Source organism: Gouania willdenowi, chromosome 16 (genome assembly GCF_900634775.1).
Source record: "Gouania willdenowi chromosome 16, fGouWil2.1, whole genome shotgun sequence".
Taxonomy (NCBI): domain Eukaryota; kingdom Metazoa; phylum Chordata; class Actinopteri; order Blenniiformes; family Gobiesocidae; genus Gouania; species Gouania willdenowi.
The window spans coordinates 21,019,214-21,040,294 of record NC_041059.1 but is presented as its reverse complement, the minus strand read 5'-3'; the positions used below and the strand labels follow the sequence as shown (position 1 = coordinate 21,040,294).

The 21,081-nt window shown below is 36.7% G+C and overlaps 1 protein-coding gene across 1 annotated transcript in view; it reads right to left on the bottom strand.

The window, feature by feature from the left end:
* Positions 1-21,081, bottom strand: part of dnah5 (dynein, axonemal, heavy chain 5) — a 79,510-nt gene that overhangs the window by 31,024 nt on the left and 27,405 nt on the right. Inside the window, exons 42-65 of the mRNA XM_028470222.1 lie at positions 20,892-21,079; positions 19,400-19,594; positions 18,586-18,720; positions 18,308-18,415; positions 17,495-17,648; positions 15,386-15,532; positions 14,650-14,891; positions 13,532-13,705; positions 13,005-13,209; positions 12,710-12,852; positions 11,865-11,999; positions 11,640-11,762; positions 10,441-10,654; positions 10,129-10,352; positions 9,222-9,420; positions 8,980-9,152; positions 8,532-8,662; positions 6,945-7,098; positions 5,244-5,511; positions 3,151-3,274; positions 2,962-3,069; positions 2,640-2,754; positions 1,427-1,603; positions 258-461 (exon numbers count right to left, since the gene is read on the bottom strand). Coding sequence (XP_028326023.1) covers positions 258-461; positions 1,427-1,603; positions 2,640-2,754; positions 2,962-3,069; positions 3,151-3,274; positions 5,244-5,511; positions 6,945-7,098; positions 8,532-8,662; positions 8,980-9,152; positions 9,222-9,420; positions 10,129-10,352; positions 10,441-10,654; positions 11,640-11,762; positions 11,865-11,999; positions 12,710-12,852; positions 13,005-13,209; positions 13,532-13,705; positions 14,650-14,891; positions 15,386-15,532; positions 17,495-17,648; positions 18,308-18,415; positions 18,586-18,720; positions 19,400-19,594; positions 20,892-21,079 — 4,040 coding nt within the window. The remainder of the gene's footprint in view (positions 1-257; positions 462-1,426; positions 1,604-2,639; positions 2,755-2,961; positions 3,070-3,150; positions 3,275-5,243; positions 5,512-6,944; positions 7,099-8,531; positions 8,663-8,979; positions 9,153-9,221; positions 9,421-10,128; positions 10,353-10,440; positions 10,655-11,639; positions 11,763-11,864; positions 12,000-12,709; positions 12,853-13,004; positions 13,210-13,531; positions 13,706-14,649; positions 14,892-15,385; positions 15,533-17,494; positions 17,649-18,307; positions 18,416-18,585; positions 18,721-19,399; positions 19,595-20,891; positions 21,080-21,081) is intronic.

Sequence of the window (21,081 nt, the reverse complement as noted above, 5' to 3'; positions counted from 1 at the left end):
GAAGAATTTCAGGAGGTGGTAATTGAAGAATCTTTGATAGGTATGCATCTGCTCTAATCCACATACTTAAACTCACAGGTAGCATATATAATAGAAATATATTTGCATAGGAAACATTGTGCAAAGTGAAGTCCTTCATAAACACATTTACATTCATTCTTACATTTATTTATAATTTATTTCTGTTTTATGATATGGGTAAAGGATTTTTTCAGTTTCTAAACCATTATTTGCTCTAAAGATGTGCGTAAATGTACCTGAAGGCTGCCGAGGAAGTTTCCTGCAGTCATGAGTTTTAGGGACTCCTGCCACGAGGGAGTGTGGCAGTTCTTCTCTGGGTCCATTTTCACAGTGTTGAGTCGCCTCTGGAACAGCAGCAGCACACAGTCCATGATCCTCATGATGAGGTGTGGGGGCCGTCCCAGTGTTCGTACTGTAGCAATGTCAGATGGCTTGATTGTCTGTAAATATAAACATTATTAGGATTGTGAGCATGACTGCATTTTTTACCTATAAAGATATGTGTTGCAGGTCTCACCTAATAGTGCACAATAGAGAGTTGGACCCTCCCCAATCTGGGATTTGAACCCTAAACCCCTGTGTGTGCGTGTGTGCATTTGTGTGAGAGACAGCTGACAGGAAGAGCTGTCCTAATCACATTTTTCAATTAGACCCCCTGCCTGCTTGTCTTATCTTTTCTCTTTTTATAATGGCCTTTTCCTCCCCATGCGAGCCTGAAAGAAGTAGCAAGTGGGTTGGAAAATGGATGGATGAATATACATGTATATTTATTCTATGTGTCATAATGAAATAATGAATGTGATCCTAAAATCATTAAAAATGCTCACCCAACTATGTAAACTAATCAACAATTTGATTATATTTTTTAATTTGTAGGAACGTTATTATATAAAAAGCAGCTGATACAGTCATCTTTTGGCATACAGGTTTTATTTTAACTTGGAATACCCAGTAGAGTCATGAGTTCAAGTCCTCTTAAAACATTATTAGTTCCCTAATATATATATATATATATATATATATATATATATATAGGTAAAAATGTGTACAACATGGGTAAATAAATATAGGGAATATATACCAACTTTCCTTGGTTTATTACACCCCCACTCACAACCTATTCCTCCTCTGCCAATGTATAAAATACAGACCAAGATATGAACAAGTTCATCATCTTTAGTAATACAAGGAGGCATAATGAAAGAATCTAACAAACATGATAAAATACTTATTTCTAAAAGTTTGTTCAAAATAATTTTAAAAAGAAATCATGTTTACTCATCAAAAGAAAGCTAAAACAGTTACGGTAATTAAAGGGTCTTATATTTTATTATGAATGAACTACACATATATTTGCTTTGTATTTTTTCCATAGTGTATGTGCTACTACGTTTAAGATCCATACCTGCAAGGCAGCTTCTGCTTCTTCTAAAGCTGGACGAGCAGCTTCAAGTTTCTCCTCAGCGATGGCTTTGTCAGCTGAAATACTGTCCACAATGGCTTGTGCCTTATCCTTCACTTTCTGCACCTCTACCTTAACTCGCTCTGCAGCTTGGGCTTTAACTGTCACCTCTTTTAATACCTGTAAGTGTGCAAAAAAAAAAAAAAAAAAACCCCAAAAAAACATCCAAAAATGGTTTTATTATAAATAAATCCTATTAGGATATTCATAATTTTAATTCATAATCTGACATTTTGGTCCCTCATTCCGATATAGGCCATGTAAACTTTGTTTACTCCTCCATACATTTCAATGAATAAACTGAATAAAGAAAAAGAATCTCATTAAATGTAAAAAATATACAGAAAATGTCAGAAGATATATTTTCCATCATGCATTAGGTATGAACTGAGCCACACTAGTGCCACACATGCATGTACTTTAAAGGTGCAGTCTGCAACTCTTATAAAAGTAACTTTTTGTCATATTTGCTAAAGCTGTCACTATGTAAAGACAGTTTTACATCAAACTAATAGTTTGTGTGGAAAAAAAAATAGACTCATTGAGTCCCCCCTGCTGCTCCTGCAGCCTTTGGCAGATTCCTAGAATGCACCTCGACCGAGCAAAAAGAACCAATCAGAGCCAGGATTGTGTTTGATGGACTGTCTGACAGCTGTTGCTCTAAGGCTCCGCCCTTTTAGAGCGCCTTCTTTTTTACAGTGTATGGTATGGAGGAGTAGAAGATGGAATTGGTGACTTTTCTGCTTGAAAGGTAATTACTGCTGCTGGATTTACATTTTGTTTGATTTATAATTGTTACACTAGAACTCTGTGGTGCATGTGTTGTTCATGTGTGCACATCAGCCTCCGTGTGGGCTGCTGTAAGTGACACTGGTTTGTTGCTGCTGCTGAGGTGTGTGCACATAGAAAGAGAGAAGCGCTTCAGTAATATGCTTTTTACAGAGCATGTTATATTACTGTGATGTTGCTGTCTGGCTAACGTTAGCTTGTTAGCTCCTCTGAGGGAGGGAATTTTTTAAAGTTTGGAGGCAGGGCAAGAGAGCAGCGGGGAGGGAGGTAGAGAGAGGGATCTGAGAGTTGCAGACTGCACCTTTAACCCACTTGTGCACACACACACACACACAGACACACACACACACACTTTAGCACAGCTTACCATATCAGCCTTGTCGTTCGCCACCTGTAGGTCTTTTTCTTTCACCTCCAGCTCTTTGCTGAGAGCTGCAACAGACTCCGAAGCTTCCCTCAACTTTTCTAAACCTGTGTTCATCCTAAAAACAGCACACAAAAAAAAAAACAATCACGTTTGTTGGTGAAATATTTCTATTTTTATTGTCGCTGACTTTCTGGCTGATTAGTGGGACATTTCTGATGCTTGTAGTAAAAATGGAAAAGTCAACAAAGAGTCACTAAATCCAAATTGCGCTCTTTTTTAATCATCTTTGATTTTCCTGATCTAAACTTTTCAACTTGCTTACCTGTGAGCCATGGTTTGAACTTCTAATACCTTCTCCTTGTAAATGGTCTTATAGCCCTGAATGAAGGACAGGTAGGATTTGGGTGTCACGTGGGTGGAGCGTCGATATCTAGTTTTGAAAGGAAATGGTATTAGGTTCCCTTATTAAACAAAAGATAGTTTGAATAATCTCTGAGTCTGTTTACTGTACCTCTGAAAATAGTCCACACACTTCTCTGCCACTCCATCCTGAAACGATCCCATGCACTGGACGACTTCAGCTTTGACTTGAGGTGAACACTCGATGTCATAGGCAGACAGAAAATGCTCTGAAACTGATGCAGACGACAAAGGAAAATCACAAAATCAAATGGAGAAAAACATAGTGGTGAAAGAGCGGAATTTATTTTTTCTTAATTTTATATTAAGGTGCTGTAATAATGGTTATTCACAGCATAATAAGCACAAATTAAGAGCTAATAACCACTTATAATATGCTTGTTAACACTTAAGATTTCTGTATATACTGTAGTAATGGATAATGCATAGTAAGCACATTATAAAATGCTTGTTAAAAAAATAATAAAGACTATATGAGCATTTATTTAGGTACTGTCATAACTGTTAAATAATGCATTAGAAGCACAAATTAACTGTTAATAAGCACTGATATGATGGTATATTAACAGTTAATAAGAACTTATAAGATGCTTGTTAAAAATAATACAGACTATATGGGTGTTTATAAAGGTCCTGTAATAACAGTTAATTAATGCTTAATAAGCAGATATTAACAGTTATTAAGCATTTATAACGTGGCAAATTAACAATTATAAGCACTTGTAAGATGTACAAGAGGTTTTGGTAACACTTTATATTAAAGTACTGTAATGCATAATAAGCTGAAATTAACAGCTAATAAGCAAATGTAATATGCTTGCTAACATTTATAAATGCTATATATGTAACCCAAACCAATTGACTAACTGCATCATAACCCAAATATGAAAGGGTTTTTGCTTTTTCAAGGAAAAAGTGCCAAGGGCAGTTATGAATTTTTGATTTTACAGGAAAGGTATCGTTCATTTTAAAGGAAAATTGGGAAAACAAAAATTAGGCATTGAAAAACAATCCGTGTACCTTTCGTTCTTTTGTGATTTAGTTTCAAAACTAAATAGAAAAATTGAAATAATGTTTTTTTTTTTTTGGTTTTATAAATTTAAAACAGGAAACAGAAAAAACAAAAACCAAACAAGCAGCGTTTTTCTGTTTTTAAGTTAAATCTTGCTCTGTGTGTGTGATATTTGGATATTTACGGGGAAACTAGGACGAGAGCTTCATGTGTTAATCTCACCACACAGAGGGGACACACAGATGGACTTTTACTCTGTTGTGTTTGATAAAAATGATCTTGTATCACGTTGTCCACCTCACACCGATGGCAGAGGTGTCATTTGTGTGTCGATGTTTCATTAAAGAGTTATTGATGCTGGAAGTCCGAACCGTGAATATCTGCCAACATCCCTGAACAGTGTCACGATTCAAATAGTTTCCAGATAAACTGGTGACTGGGCAGACTTTTGCTCCAGGTCCGGACATAAAAAGGAGCAACGCATAAGTCACATTACTGGTGAATTGACGCGTTATTAATACATAATTAAATCAAAACCAAAAAATGGATGTTACATAAAACATGCAAATATGTGGAACCAGAGGTGGTGTAATGAATCTCCTGGTGCTCCTCGTTTTTTATGATCAATTTCCGTGTCCTACACAGTCCTATTGCGTGAGGAGACCTGGTCCAGGACCTGGGAAACGAGGTGTAGCGGACTTCACTTCTCACTAATGTCCCCGTAAATGTCAACAGAAACACGCTGCTTATCTGGTTTTTGGTTTTTCTGTATTTATGTTTTGGTTTTAAATCAGAAAAACAAAATAACCAGACTGTTCATTTGTTATTTTGATTTGGTTTTAATACAGAATAACCAAAGAACGAAGGGTCCACGAATTGGGGAAACTTAGACGTCAATTAATGTCATTATATTTTTTTACTTTCTCAACTTGGGTAGAGAATTTACTAATTGATTAGATATAATCATTTAACTTAAACATCAAAAAGTCAAACTGAAATATGAATAATTCATGCGTCCAGGCATTGAAATAATAGAAAATCTAAGATTTACAGATCTCTAGGAAAAAAGCTTTTTAACTAAACAGTTTTTATTGGATGACCAATGGCTGTCATTCTGCTACCTCAAATTGTCATTTTCTAAGTGATGAATTTTGAAAATTGTCATTTGTTACCTGCAACAAGTGCATCCTTTGGCCAGCGGCTAAACCAGTCCATGGTGCAACCTGATATCAACGCTGGAAACTTTAACGCACGATTGCGAAACTTTTCCCCGACGGGTGAAAAGCAGAGAACAACGTGGAGATTTTGTCGTACTCTTGACATGAAATAGTCATAAAGGTTTTCATTGGTCGGTGGACGTCTGGGAAACTCCCGCTTCATCACAGGGATGAGATCGCTGAGAATCTCATCCATCTCATCTCTGGCAAAGAGGTTCGAAACCTAGAGGTAAAACAGAGAGGGGTGGACAGACAGACAGACAGGCAGACAAACAGACAGAGAAAGCTGGAGTTTATTATTTTTACTTTAATAAAGTTCATAGAAAAAAAGGCCTTGCACTTAAGAAGAGAGTTGGACTAAGAAATAACCGAGGTCAGGAACAAGGACAGGGATGGAAAACGCACAGATATTAGGAGATAAAGTGCAAAAAAAAAAAATAGAAGGTAGAAAAGAGAGCCAGTAAAATGCACTTTCCACATGGGCACACAAAATCCAGTGCACTTTACAGTACATTACAGAATGCAAACCACATTTTGTTCAAGAGAGATATATGCAAACAGAAATATGAAGTGACCTTGATGCTAATTTGGTTACAGCAGATGTCGACCTTCTGTTTATCTAATTCTTAATGCCACCTCCATTTTGCCACATCAAAAAGTTACTGCTATGTTGGAATACAACGATATCAGAATTTTTTTTTAAATGTAATCATACTGTTCTTCTCTATCCAGAAACATTTTTCAAACAGTTTCATTTAATAATAAAGGGAAGGCAAATGTATTTAAATAGCATATTTCATACACAAGGCAACTTAATGTGCTTTACATGATCAAAAAGTGCAGCAGAAAACATTCAACAGCTTAAAATCTATAAGAACATAATAAAAATAAATAAATAAAAAATCATCAGTAAAATCATTTAAAATCTGGAGTCAGTTTGATCCCCACAAATCCAACCACTGCGAGACTGAGTAAATGATGTTTTGCCACCAAATAAATAAATAAAAAGTATGCAGAGCTTATACAGTATACACACATATACCATAATGCGCTAAATGTCAAAACATTTAGTGCATTATGTAGTATGTTTGCAAAATGGTTCGATGATGAATTCTTAGGCAAACTGATTAAAATGTGTTTTCTTGCTTGTAAAAAGGTCACATTTTAATACAATATTAGCTGTGCAATATTGAGAGAAGAGACAATAAATATTCTAGTTCCAGCTCTACGTAATGGGTTGTGTTGTTTTTTCCAGGGCTGTCATTCCCTCTGAGACTAAACCTTGGCAGTAATTAGTTGTTCAGTCTTTCTAAACCAAGCCTGCCTAATATGAAGAATAAACGCACAAATCTTTGTTATCAAGCTCCTCTCACAGGTCCTATATTTTTAGATTACAGTGAACTCAACATGATTTGCTGTTGATGTAGCTTGATTAGAGTTAAAGTGCTTCAAATTATTCTGATTCCAACTACTTCACATGTTTGGACACACTAAAAAGTAGCTGTATACGAAGGTTTGGCAATGAGCTTGATTTGATTAAAGGGCAAACACACCAGTGGCCAACCAACCACTTTAAAATCTAGAGTAAATGCACACTGGTACATCTCATTAGGAGCCTTATCGTATATATTTGTGTTGTTTGTGTGTGTCGCAGACCTCTCCCGATGACAAAACGTTGTTCAGGTACTCCAGGAAGGATTCTTCTTTGATTTCATTGTCAGTAAAAATGAAGCTGATGCCTTTCCCGTTCTCGCCAGCTATTCTGTACAGACCCTTCAGGTCATCCATCAAATTTGCCGTGTTGTAGGAGCTACGAGAGATGAGAAAGAACAGGATAGGTGTATGAATTTATATTGCTACCAAATGATATAGCTTCCATCTCTAAAACAAGTCAACACATAGGTTAGTTTGGTGAGACTAAAATGGGAAAAATATGTCCCAGGAGAACCATTCTGACCATGTGTAAGAAATATCTTTAGTTTTTTGCATTAAAAGTCAACTGGCAATGTGTGTTTTTGAGTTAATAATAATATATATATATATATATATACAGCACCATATATATATATATATATATGGTGCTGTATAAATAAAGATAAAAGACTGAAGGGAAACACAGATCCCCCTACTGTGTAGCTAAAAGAGGACTCACCAAGCTCATTCATATTAATGGCAAAATGTGTTGGGGGGAAAAAAGCCATTGGGGAATATGATGGTGACAACCACATGTGGAGAGAAATATATGACAGGCTGGGATGAAGGCGAAAAGGCCAGAGAGAGAGAGAGGGAGACAGTGCAACGCAGTCAATAACAGGCAACAAAGAGACAGTAAAGGAAAATGACAATAAAGCAAAGGAGAAGGTTTCCTATTCCCATGGTCGTACATTTCTGACCCAAGTCTCTGAGGGATAAATGAGGTCAATTTGCTGAGAATTAGAATTAGAAACAGTGGACCAGGACAAGCTAAATGGTCTTAACCATGATCTATTTTCCATTTCACCCTGTATTCATATTTATTATTTACCTCTATTATATTTACATTTATGAATTGTTAAAGTTTGGCTATTATTGGTCTAACACAGTGTTTCTCAAATGGGGGTACGCACTGGCACTACAGGGGGTACTTACTGTATGAGAGAGACAGTGGAAAATTAACAAATGAAAGCATAAAAAAATTGGGGTTTCATGATCTTTATTTCTAGTTAAAAAAAATAAAAATAAAATAATAATAATAATAATAATAATAATAATAATAATAATAATAATAATAATAATAATAATAATTAATAATGAAGAAAATGATCTTGATTAGAACATGAAATGAAAATACAACAGTCAGCCCTGGTCCCACACCAGGTGGGAGATGATTGTAAATGATAAAAACTATAGAAATAAATCTATCCATGAGCCAATAAATACTGTTTTATTTCACTTATTTACAAAGTTAGATTATTTAAAATATGTGTTATTACTCATTCATTCTAATATTGTGCTGTATTGTTTTGGTTTTTATAGTATTCTGATCAAAATGTAGTAGTCGGACAAAGGGGGTACATGGATTCATAAATAAGAGAAAGGGGGTACAAAAAAGTTTGAGAACGACTGGTCTAACAGATTAATGCAGTTGTTACACTGCATTAATTTGAATTTGGGATCATTTTAATCAATTGATCAATTATTATGTGTATGCTGCTTCTCTTTTATACAATCATATTTCAGTTAAAGGGAGCAGAAGAGCGTTACCGTGTGAGTGTGATCTGGAAGGTCTTGTAACCAGCGATGAAGGAGGCTAGTCTGGTAAGGCTCTGTTTACCAGAACCTCCTACTCCCACCAACAACGCATTACCTCCTGGTGTCCGGATTATCCTTGACACCTTAACACACATAAAACTGCAATGATTCCAATGTCTTTTTTAAGATATATGTTTTTGTATATTAAGATAAAAGTCTTGTGCAAATGCACGTGGAATCACAGCAAATAACAAAGAATGTGACAAGACTGTTACAAAATCAGTCAAGTGGTGAAGGGATTAATATAGAGTTATAGGTGCAATCTTTATTAAAAAAAAAAAAAAAAAAAAAATCAAAATAAACAATATTTTACAGTGTTGAGTGTTAAGAGCTACCAAAATATTAAAACAGTCTTAATCACAATTTTCTCATGTTATGATGAAAAGTGGACTTTATGTACCTTAATGAGATGCGTCATAGCATCCTGAAAGAAGACCATGTTCGTTTCAGTACCCCTGATGCTCTCGTTGTAATGGGTCAAGAACATGTTCAAGCGGTCCTTTAAACTTTCAAAGGATTCAATAGGCTCATAAACCTTGGGTAAATCAAAATCAGAATCTTCTGGCTCTTCACCTGTGAAGAAATGATCTTTCTTGAACACAATCCTCTGGTAACCTGGTGAGGAGACGCAGTCACTCGTACCTGTGGCCTCAGGGACATCTTGTAAGAAGTCGACAAAGTATCGTTCGACACCTTGGCTCACTATATTTTTGTACTCTTCGCCAAGCTCCTCTTCCACTATATAGGCCAGAGTCTGGTCAAACCACTCCACATCACAAGGCATGGTAAATCGATCCGCTATCACTCGCTTACACTCGTGCTTCCAGAGCTCGAGCAACACCTAAGAATTATATTCATGTCAGAATAATGTCAATAAAGATATCAAAATATGGAGGTACATTTGTGTCTTTATTATTCAATATAAAAAATCTACTTTTAAATTAAAAAGAATCACTTCAATCAAAAAAGTTGACTTCAAGCAAAATAAATATTTAAGTGTTCAAATGCAAAAAAATATTTGAGACCCAAATTGCATTTGAATGCTTATTTCTTTTATTGAAATGTTTATTTACTTTTTTTTTTTTTTTTTTTTTTTTTTTTTTAATAATAAAGAAACAAATGTACAACCCATAATATGGCCCCAAAAAAAAGATGACTTCAATGTTCAAATGCAATTCTTTGAAAATACATTTTTTTGATTGAATTACCATTATTATTATTATTTTTTTTTTAAGTTTTTAGTTTTTTATTGAATAGTAAAGACACAAATTTACCTCCATAGCTGAAGAGGTGGAAGTTGTTAATTCTGCAACATTGCTTGAAAAACTTTATAAATACTAGTATGAAACTTCAATGTTTTAGGATTATAATGGAATTGTAGGCCTTGCATCATAATACTATTTTCTTTACACCATTCTGAAAAGATCTCTACAGCCTCATCTTCTACACAATATTGCTCTCCTCTTTATGGCTCATTGAAATGTGAAAGAAATGGTAATAAGGCGCTAGTCTGGGGTCGTTTGACTAATGCATAACTGAGGGTTCTCACCTGGACAGAATGGACCACCTCAGCACTAGTGCTTAGCATGCCTTGCCAGATTCTGGAAAGATCCCTCAGGTTGAAGATATAATGGAACTTGGCAGGGGTTGGAAGCATCTTGACTTTTGTCATCTGCCAGAGACGGCGAGTCAAAGACACCAAGCAACGCACGATGCTCTGAACTTCCTCACTGAAACCCCGGCGAGCGCAAAAGTGACCCTCACCAATCACACCTGTAGTATTTACATAAACACATTTATACTCAATGTAACAAAAGACAGAAAAAAGACAACACTATGTTTTTTTATCTCTTTTACCCACCAAATATCTTGTCAATTGAAGCATTGGAAGGCAAGGTACAGTTAAAGATGGAGAACTGCCTTTTCAGTCTCTGAGGAATATCATTACGTCCTCCTCCTGGATGAATCATGGCTGCCAGAAACTGAACATCTACAATATTGGTGAACTCTCCTGGTTTCTCCAAATTAAAGAACCCAGTCTGCTCCATCAGCTGCCTGACAATCTCATTAGTCACCTATAAAAAAAGGTGGCAAAAAAATAACAAAAAATAATCTTATAATAGAGAAAAGCCATGGTGTATTTCACAAGTTTTGCCTGTTCAGATTTTGCTAGGGTTGCACTTTAAACCTTGAAATAAAACTCCACCGTATAGTTGTTTTTCATGTATCATTTCCCCGTAAAACTAGATGACGAGTATAAATAATATATACAGTATATAGGATAGTATAGTTTTGTATAAGTTAGCTATTCTTCTCTTCTGCTTATTTTCGAAGGTGGTCGCATTTGTTCTTTGCTCCTACCCTCCCTATCTTCTGCTGTCTTGTGGATCTAGGAGATTATGGAATTGGTCAGCTGCTCACTTAATGCTATTGATCAAATTTTCTCAATGAGAAGACCAGGGCGAGGTGAGCCTGCGTGTACGGACGGAACGTTCGCAGCCGGATACATGTTGGATTCCTGGGACAAATGGAAGGTCATGTGCCTGGCTTTACTCTCTGTGGAGGACGTATATATATATATATATATATATATATATATATATATATATATATATATATATACATGATTGGAATCATGATAGTAGGAATGCTGTTGATTGGCGCTGGCAGCTAACTGATCTATCCTAAAGTTTGTATTACGTTGGCAGCTGTTTTGAGAAGGCTGCCAGTCATCTCTGATGCCACAATATTGGATTTACTGAGACCATAAAGGTCAAGGCTACTGAAAGAGTGTTAACCTGAAACAAAAACAAACTGTTATCACCCTTGGCCTCCCCCCCACACGCCGCCAAGGCTGTGTCTAAATCTCATCATGGATGTTTACAGATCTAACACTCTCTGGTAGGGAATTCAGTACAAAACCTGCCTTTTTTTCCCCTCACCTCTCCTTGTGTTGTGATCCCATTTCTCATCTAAAATGTTATCTCGTTGCTCTGTAACATGTGCACTGACAAAGTTATTCATATAAGAAAAAAGTAAATTAATAAAACCAAAACCAACCTGGTCTCCCCACTCATTGATCACAGGCATGTTGATATCATCAATAAAAACGGACATCTTTTTCCCAGCAGGTGGCCCATAAGTGGTCCCCATTCGTTTATCTACATAACTCTCAATTGTTCTCTAGAAAAGAAGGGAGAAAAAAAAAAAACAATACAACAAAAACCAAGAAAGGCAGAGCCATTACATTGATCTGGGATATATTCCAGTTTGGTGCTACTTTACCTGGAACATGAGTGGTGTGGTAGCAGATGAGAAATTGAGACTCTTTCCGATGTGTGTCTCAGGGTTGTATTTTGACATGTAGTTCTTTATAATTACTGTCTTGGCTGTTCCTTGCTCTCCGATCAGTAAGACTGCCTAAAATAACACGTACATTTTTAATTTATCTGATTTAATAACAAATACAAGATTATTTGTAGAAAAATGAAGTTAGTGACCTTTTATCTAAATACTGTCTTATCAAGTTTTCTCAACACTCAGCTTAATTTAGGTTATTTTATGTACTCAGCTGAGCAGTATTTTTTTTATTATACTTAATCTAAATTTTGGGGGAATAAATATTCTACTTTGAATCATTACGCACTAGTGCGTATTGTGTTTTTTTTCATGGACTACCTAGACCATGTAAATTTAATCAAAAATCATATGCAAAGAAGTCTGTACTATTGATACTTGGCATATCTTTAAATTAGGGATCTGCCGATATTGTTCATGACAAAATATCCGATATTAATAAAGATACTTACATAAACCCTAATTTTAGATCACATGATATGTTCCTCCATTGAAATGACAAGTTAACCCTACTTCAACGTTTGTATTGCAAAAAAGTGCCACATTTGATATAATATATTGTCTCAAACAACAACAACACATATGGTTTTGTGAATATTTGGTGGAAAAATGATATTGATGTTTACACATGTTACATTTTATGGAGATACAGACCAATAATATTGGTGGGCTGATAAAAATGCCTGTCTCTTTAATTGCATTCTTAATCATAGATATTGTATTATCATTATAAATATGAGTTGTCATTTATCAAACATCTGACATTTTCTCACCTTGCCCTGCTTAGCAACTGTCCTAACCAAGAAGTCTGTTCGGACATTGTCTACATTGGGGACCAAGATGGAACTGTACTTTGGGGTTACATCAGATGGATAAATGTACTCCTCCACTCTGCAACTCCAATGGATCCAGTGACCTGCAAAATATTAACGTGCAGCTTAAAAATGTGATGAAAACTTTAAAGTATTCAAGCATTATTTTCTTTTTTTTTTCCTTCTTAAGATCAGTTTTCCATAATGTAGTTAAATTAATCAATAAAAAGTGCTGCAGAGCATTCATTGTTCATACCATCCGCTGTAACGTGGTAGTCAAATATGGTATCATCACTTTCAGGAGGGATTTCTGGTAGATTTAGATGAAGGTTTTCATTTGCCCTCAGCCACATCTCCATCTTCCTCCGATCTTCCGGTTCAATTAACGCTCCAATGCTCCACATCAGGGAAAAAAAGTAGAGTCGCTCCAGGTGATCTTTAGATAACTCACCACTTTGCTCCTGTGGAATGGCAATGACATTTCTTATAGACCTAAAAAAAATCACTGATTGATACCTATAATGTACAGAATGTATCAATTAAATATAGTATATCAAGTATTTTGACTGTAATCTTTAATATTAGAACCATATTGTGAAAATACAGCAACTGCTGAGAACTAGCTGGAAAAACACCATTATTGGGGATGATTAAAAAAAACTACATATCCTTTCTACTCCTAAGGGAATACCATTTTAACATCCTAATTAACTCCTTTCATCATTTAAATAACCAATGAGTCCTGTTTGTGATTGTGCACAGATGAAACCATTTCTCACTTACCTTTGGTATAAGACCTCCCAGCATGTTGGTGCACTGCATAATCACAAAAGCTTCCAGCATGTCCATTTTAAACTCCAGTGACTGAACACTGAAGCGGTAGAGCTCAGAGAATGAAGAGGAGAAGAGCTCTCTCAGAACCTTTGCCTCCTGGGTCGAGCGTTGTTTCAACCAACTCTGAGAGTGGAAAACTATCACCACGGTTAGTTATACTTTTGTAAATTCCTTTAGCTTCCAGTAGCAGCACTGTCTTAACCAAGTCACAATGTATTATTTATGATCACCTACAAAGCAGTATTTATTTAGTATAAACAGTGGGCTTTAAGAAAAGTAGAGGAAGTTTTATACATAAAGGCTGACATTACACTGTCACTATTATGATATGACACCTGTCATTAGCATGAATAAGGTGTCATGAAGGCTCTCATTAAGTGTCGTTTGATACCCTTACCCCAACCCTTTGTCACCCTAACCCAGCGGTCTGCAACATTTATTCTCAAAGGAGCCATTTTGCCTCATCTCACCTGGATTAAAGTCCTTCTGGAGCCAAAAAAAAAAACCTTCTCAGTGAATACAGATGCAGATGCCTTCAAGAAACTAAGAATGTTTTCTGAACATTTTTTTTGACTTTTTAATTATTCTCTCTCGTTTCACACTCTGGATAATTGCTTTAAACATCCTCAATTTGAGTAATTGTTTTTGAGCCATCCTTTTGGATGCACCTATATACAAAATGTTTTAATTCTTCCAAGTAACAAATTCTTACTGATAACCTGTTACTAACATTTGGTATATAACGGTATCTCACATTTCAATTGTTATTTTTATTTCAAACAGCAATTTTTTTAGAAAATAACTGAATATTTACAGTATAGGATTCAGCTTCTACTTTTTGTGTGCATGCATTTAATTTGTTGACATGTCCAAAGACTGTTTCATGACACCTTATTCATGCTAATGTCAGATAGTGACAGCGTAATGTCAGCCGTATGTATAAAACTTCCAGTAAAGTGTGACCAAATCATGTTTATAGCCTTTTTGCTGTCGTACCGAATTAAAAGGACCACATTTTTCTATAAAACAAAAACAAACATCATCAGTTTTTCACTTCATTCCTTCACCTCCAGTATTGGGCTCCAGGTGAGCACTGAGGAGCTCATGAACACCATGCCGTTACGTGAGACAGTAGCCGGGGAGGCGTTATCGATGTTATGTGGTTCAAAAACCACCTTGCAATTAGGAGCCATTGGGATGCGATCTCCATTAGCCAGTGTTAGAGTTCTGTTGTCGTCCAATACTGAGTTCAGGTTTTCAATCCAGATGGCATCAACTGGTCCATCAAGGACTATCCAAATGTTCTCACCTTTAATACCATAAATAAACAAAAGGAATTAGAAACAATGGAAAAACTGTAAAAATCACCAAGTGGAAGAATGAGGTATAATTAAGGAGTAGCAGTATTTTTAAATATAGAAAAAACTATCAGAATAAAAACCCTTTTCAGAATAAATGCACCATGCCCTTGTTTTTTGGGAAAAATTATTCTGTATGATTGCTAACCTTGATGTGCATGTGCGTTGAATATTGCTCGTTACTAGTTAAATCTAACCCATTAGTCAACATGACCTGAAATATACAACACTGTAACCTATTATTAAGCATAGCTGATAGCTAGGATTTCCTCCTAAAAAACAGCTTGATGTAGTTTTTTTACACCAATGCATACAAATATTACTGTATGTAGACAAGCAAGTTGCTTTGCTATTAGTGTGCAATGGATGGCTAAATTTAAGGGTAGTAAAGACAGTTTCTGAGGAATTGCAAACTCATTTATCTATAATTAAGACATTTTCTGACCTTTTTTGGCTTTGAGTGTTTTTCTCCAAAGAGTAGAAAAGATGCCATCAGTCCAGTCGTTCGTTGCCACATCCAGTCGACCAAACATTTGAGGAGCTGTGATAGCTTTAGGATTCATGCGCATTTCTCTGTGGGGATGGCCACACTCTGGATAAAGAACACATACAAATGTAAGAAAATAGATACATACGTCCAACAAATCTGAAAGTGCATATTATGATATGAGTTTCACAGAGATTGCTTTATGCCATCATGACAACAAATGTTGAAAGATACACCAAGTTATTGAAACCTATTAAAATAGCAACACTATTTTCTGCGGTAATGGCGCCTATTTCTAAAGGTGTAAACATATCTTACATCTTAAAGGCTTTATATTTAAAGGTCCCATTTCATGCTATTTTTTTGCCCATCTCCATTTGTTCTAAGAACTCTAAAAACATAGTATTTGAGGTTTATTTTCCCAAACTCGCCTGTTTTCCAGAGTTTTAGCCTCTGAAAAGTCACTTTCTGAGCAACTCTATAAACAGACTGATTCGCAGCCTACTTATGTATATTCATGAGTGGGCGTGTCTATAGACGGGACACACTTCCTCCTCCCCGCACGGTGATGTAAGGCCAGAGGACGGCCCGCCCTCCTCCCACCCACTCCGTAGCCGAGTTCATGCTGCTTTATAAACACGAGACAGAGCGTGGGGGCGGGGCGTTCACCGGTTCATACATAGACTGTAGAAAATACATACATAGCACTGCGCGAAGGAAGCTGAATTGTTCACCTTTGTGGGCGTGTCTGTTTACATGTCAATCACGGCAGAGAGGTTCCTGGAGGCGCGGCTTCTCCAGCTCAGTGCCGCGCCAAATTCGTCATCAAAGTGGGAACGCGTCATCAAATTGGAGCAAGGTGTTTGGGCTCACCCTGCAGTAAGAAAGGAGCAAATCACCCTCTAACTAACGATTGAGGGAATCAATGAAAAAAACATTTTTATGATGTTTAAAGCACAAAAAAGTCGATTTAGCGTAACATGGGCCCTTTAAAGGTATTGTGGAGGATGTTATTTTGGCTTAAGATTCCAGGTGGCTCATCGAGACTATTGGTCCTCCTAATTGTCAATTATTCTGGTGATATGTTTACGTAAGGCCGTCGTACGTGCTCGTCCCTAGCTAGTTTTTGCTTGCTGCGCATGCACACTTTTCACTTACCGGTGGCGAGTCTGACATAGTGGGAAAAGTGAAAGTAAGCTTTTAGGAGCGATGCCGACACCAACTTGTAAACAGAGCTGTGCACGAGGAAAACTGGGCTCGTGCACGCTCTCTCGCACACGTTTAATAGGCGTTTCCTCTTGGGAGCAGGTAGAGTGTTTTTTTCAAAAAGTGGAGAGGACGTTTCTTTCCTAAACTTCGTGAAAATCCTCCTCTATACCTTTAAATTTTCCGATTTTCTTCTGACATTATAAAAATGTAGCATCTGTTCTTTAATCCTTCATAGAATACAAAATTTTGTAATGAAAATTAAATAAACAGCTTATTAAGCACTTACAACAGTTAAATTAAAACACGGTAAGTTATGTTTTCCTACAAAATGTAATCATCATTTCATCAGTCTCCTTTTGACTATTTTCCTATATTTCAAGAACAATAGAGTATTTTGGCTCCCAAGTGCATCCTTAGGTTTTTTTTTTCCTTTTTTTTTTCTGTAGCTTACACTAAATTATACAAAATTAAAATACAGTCCAGTTAATGTTACGTTGAGAACAATGATGGATTGTTCTCACGTTTTTTTGCAGGTTGTCTGTGTGATATGAAATGTTTATATGGCTCAGTTTAAGATTCTACTCTGGAACTGACAATAAAATGGGTCCAAACTTTGCTCTTTTTTACTTTTACTCATTTCCCTCACCTCCACCATGTAGTTCTAGTCTCTGTAGCCCCTCCCCTCTCCTCTCTGAGACACAGACTGAACCAATCTCAAAATATTAGGCAAGCAAATGCGCAAAACAACATTTAAATAAGTGCATGTAGGTTAATTTGGTCAGGCATACACACCTGAACACTGGTTATAACATTGTTGAATCACATTTTGAACATTTATAAAAAAAAAAAAAAACGCACCTGTCATAGCTTTCATTAAGGTGTGTATGCAGGTCGTCTTTCCGGCTCCACTCGGCCCCAAAGCCATCATGCCATGCCGAACCCTCTGCGTCTCAAACAACTGGATGACCTTTAGCTTCCAGGGAGGATGGATGATCAGACCTGCATCTTCAACCTGAGGAAGAAAAGTGTATTTACAGCATACATGGACATTTAAAGTTGATAAATTCAAGTAAATAAATGAAGATTAGCTTTTGTTATGGCAATTGTTATATTAATCATCATATCATCAAATGTGTGTTCATGTGTTTATACACGATGACTGCATTATTCATTGTACTTTTCAACAGAAACGTTGTTCCTTTGCTGAGTCATGTTAGATTAGATTATGTACATACAGACAGATTGTGCTGCTAGCAAAAAACAGTCTCTACTCAAGGTCTCAACAAAGTTCTGATAAACAGAGCTCTGTAGAAGCAGTCATTTTCCATCAAAATCCTTCCTCCCTCCCCTTCCTCTTCATCAGCTATAAAATATATTGCTTTACTCTTTCAGGGTTCAGCGCGTCACCTCCTGCGGAGGAGGGTCATTGTGTTTATCTTTTGCTCTTTTCTTTATTAAATATGTTTTTTTATACATTCCCATCTCAGCGTGGACTTTAAATCAGAGGACAGCTGAAATGTCGCCCTTACACTTTATACAGTCTTTTCTTTTTAATTGATATTCTTCTTTGACCTTGTTTGCTATTTCTGTTTCCTTCTGTGGATCAATTATGCCAATGACACAATATGTATCAGTCAAACATAGGAGAATCAATTCTTTGTTTCCTCCTACCTGTTTATCAATGGCCGCCTCTAATTCAGGGTAGCCCGCTTTGTCGAGCTGGATGCCTGGGAAAAGGTCTTCAATCAAGCTCAGGAAGAGTGGCTCGTCCTCATCAATCTAGCAAACACGTCAACCAAATTAAAAAGATGAGAAATATTTCGTGGAAATGATGTTGACATCCCAAATGACGTTATAAATACTGAAATGTCTAAATATTCATTTCAGTAGAATATAACTTCATCAGATCTTGTTGATTAAAACATTGACCACACGTTTTATTTACTGACCAATTTTGAAAGATTCATGTCCCTCAGGACCCTCATGACAATGGTGGACTCTGTGTCACTCGGATTGGCTCGCTTTGCAGCTCCCAGCGTCCGTAAAACTGAGAGAATGTTTCGAAGGCCGAAATCATAGTGAACCTGCACAAGCACAGATGTCATATTAAATGTATCCATTTAAATTACTACACACAAGGTGCCAACAGAATCTGAGAACATTGATTCCTCCCACTGTGCAGGGCTGTACTGATAATGACCCACTCTGATAGGACTTAATATGAACTCATTTTAGTTCCGGGGCCAAATATGGACCAGTTTTGATCTCAAGTGGGCCACAGATTTTAGGTGGGAAAAAGTACAATTTTAACATTAGTTGTGCCCTGGTTTTTATAATCAGTCCCTGCTGGATCTTCACTTCAAATATTGTTGATTTTGTCACCAATGTTTGTGTCATTAAGAGGAAATTTGTGGAATTGTTTGTGAGAAATTGCAAGATATGTGGAAAAATTTTGATTTCTTTCCACAATTTGCAATTTCAAATGACGGCATTCATGTAATACAAACAAAAGTAAACACATATTGTTGAATTTTAGATATCTACAAATGGATCATTTGGTAATTACACAATAATTCATGTTTTCTCAGTCTCCTGCAGGTCAAATTGGCCTTGGGTTTGACACATATTAACTGCTCTTTGAAGTCAGATGTTGAACAACTGTTGTGAAAATCTGTGCCCACCATTAATAAACGTAATGCTCCCAGAGTGAAAAAAGGTATTCTATTATGTCCTGCATTTGAAAATAAAAATAAAATTGTTTACCTGCTTGGACAGTTGTTCTTCACACAGCTTGTACAGAGTGAAGAACTTTCGGGCGAGTTCCATGTTGTCTATAAACCCACAGCTGGCCAGTTTTACCCGGATGATAATTTGTCGATCAGGAACCATCATAGCCACGGAGCGGAAGTTAATCTTTAGGTTCTCAGGAAGCTCCTGACGTCCTGCGTAACCTGGATTCTAAAAATAGGATAGAATCTTTATATATGTGTGTATATATATATAAATACACATCCATGTGTGTGTGCTGCATATCTGACTGCACCGCCTTTACTGTGGTGATAGTAGTTTAAGTTCAGAGTGTTATTAAAGTTCAAAGCGTACAGAATCCTTCAGCTAGTTAGCTCCCTGTGGACTGGGCTAAGGCTTTGATTTCTGGGTGGACATACATGTGTACACACAGACATGCACGGATAACCCATCCGACCCATCTCTTCTCTGCTCTGTTTAATGACTTGCTGAGGATAGCAACTGGGCCAAGGAAAGGAAAGTGATCCAACACCACGACGTGAAAAAAGTTATGTAATCACGCCCATCATAATCTGTATCTAATAATGTAAAAAAATGTCCTCCTGTGTGCAGGTATTCAAATGCATCATTTGGCTTATAATCAACTCAACTTAAAGCAGAACTAAGTAACTTTTTCACCTTAATAAATCCTCCTCGTAGTCCCTGTGAGGGTAATACAAGTGTTTATGGGGTGATTGGGGGGTCTTTCTACACTCCCTTCCGTATTACTCCCGCATCATTCATTTATTTCACTTGTCTCTCTTCCTCATACTGTTCACATGGGACTATATGTGTGAAAGCACCCTTAGTGTCACTGTTGTACTAGGATTTTTCAGTGATCGGTTGCTACCGTCTTGGGAGAGCAAAGGTGCTCATGTAGCTGTGGGGTGGGGCAGGAGGCGGGAATGCAGAGTTTTAATGACAGTGACATAACCAAAATAGACCTTTACGGGGGAGCGCTAAGCACGAGTTACTTAGTTTTGCTTTAATTTTGCCAACCAAAAGAAAAGAATAAAACATTTTAGAAATAAAACTTTACTCTTTGGATCCCTCTAACTGTCAAACTCATCTTAGTTCAGGGGCCAAATATGGATCAGTTTGATCTCATGTGGGAAAAACAGAACAATTTTGACATAATTTTGCCCTAGTTTCCAATATCAGTTCAACTTGTGCAATATAGAGTAAATTTGAGGAATTGTTTGTGAGAATTTGCAAGATTTGTGGAAAAATTGAGAGTTCTTTGCACAATTTGCGATTAAAAAGGACTGCATTCATGTGATATATACATTTCTGATATATATAAATTTCATTAAATTGGTGAATTTAAGATTTCTACAACTGGATTATTTGGTAATTTAAACAATAATTCGCGTTTTCTCCTGCGGGCCGAATTAGATGCTCTAAAGGGCCGGATTTGGCTCCCGGGCCTTGGGTTTGACACATCTGCCCTAGGTTTTAAAATGCTAACCATTGTAAGGAAGACACCAAACTCTGGGTTCATTTCCACGTTGTCTCCATCTGTGAAAACAAAGTTTTTGCGTCGTTCCTTCTTGCAGGTGAGAACTATTGCGATCTGTTGGGCTGCCACAGACAAAACTGGGAGGTCGATGCGGTTGAACTCGTCAAAACAGCCCCATGAACCAGACTGAGCAAGACCT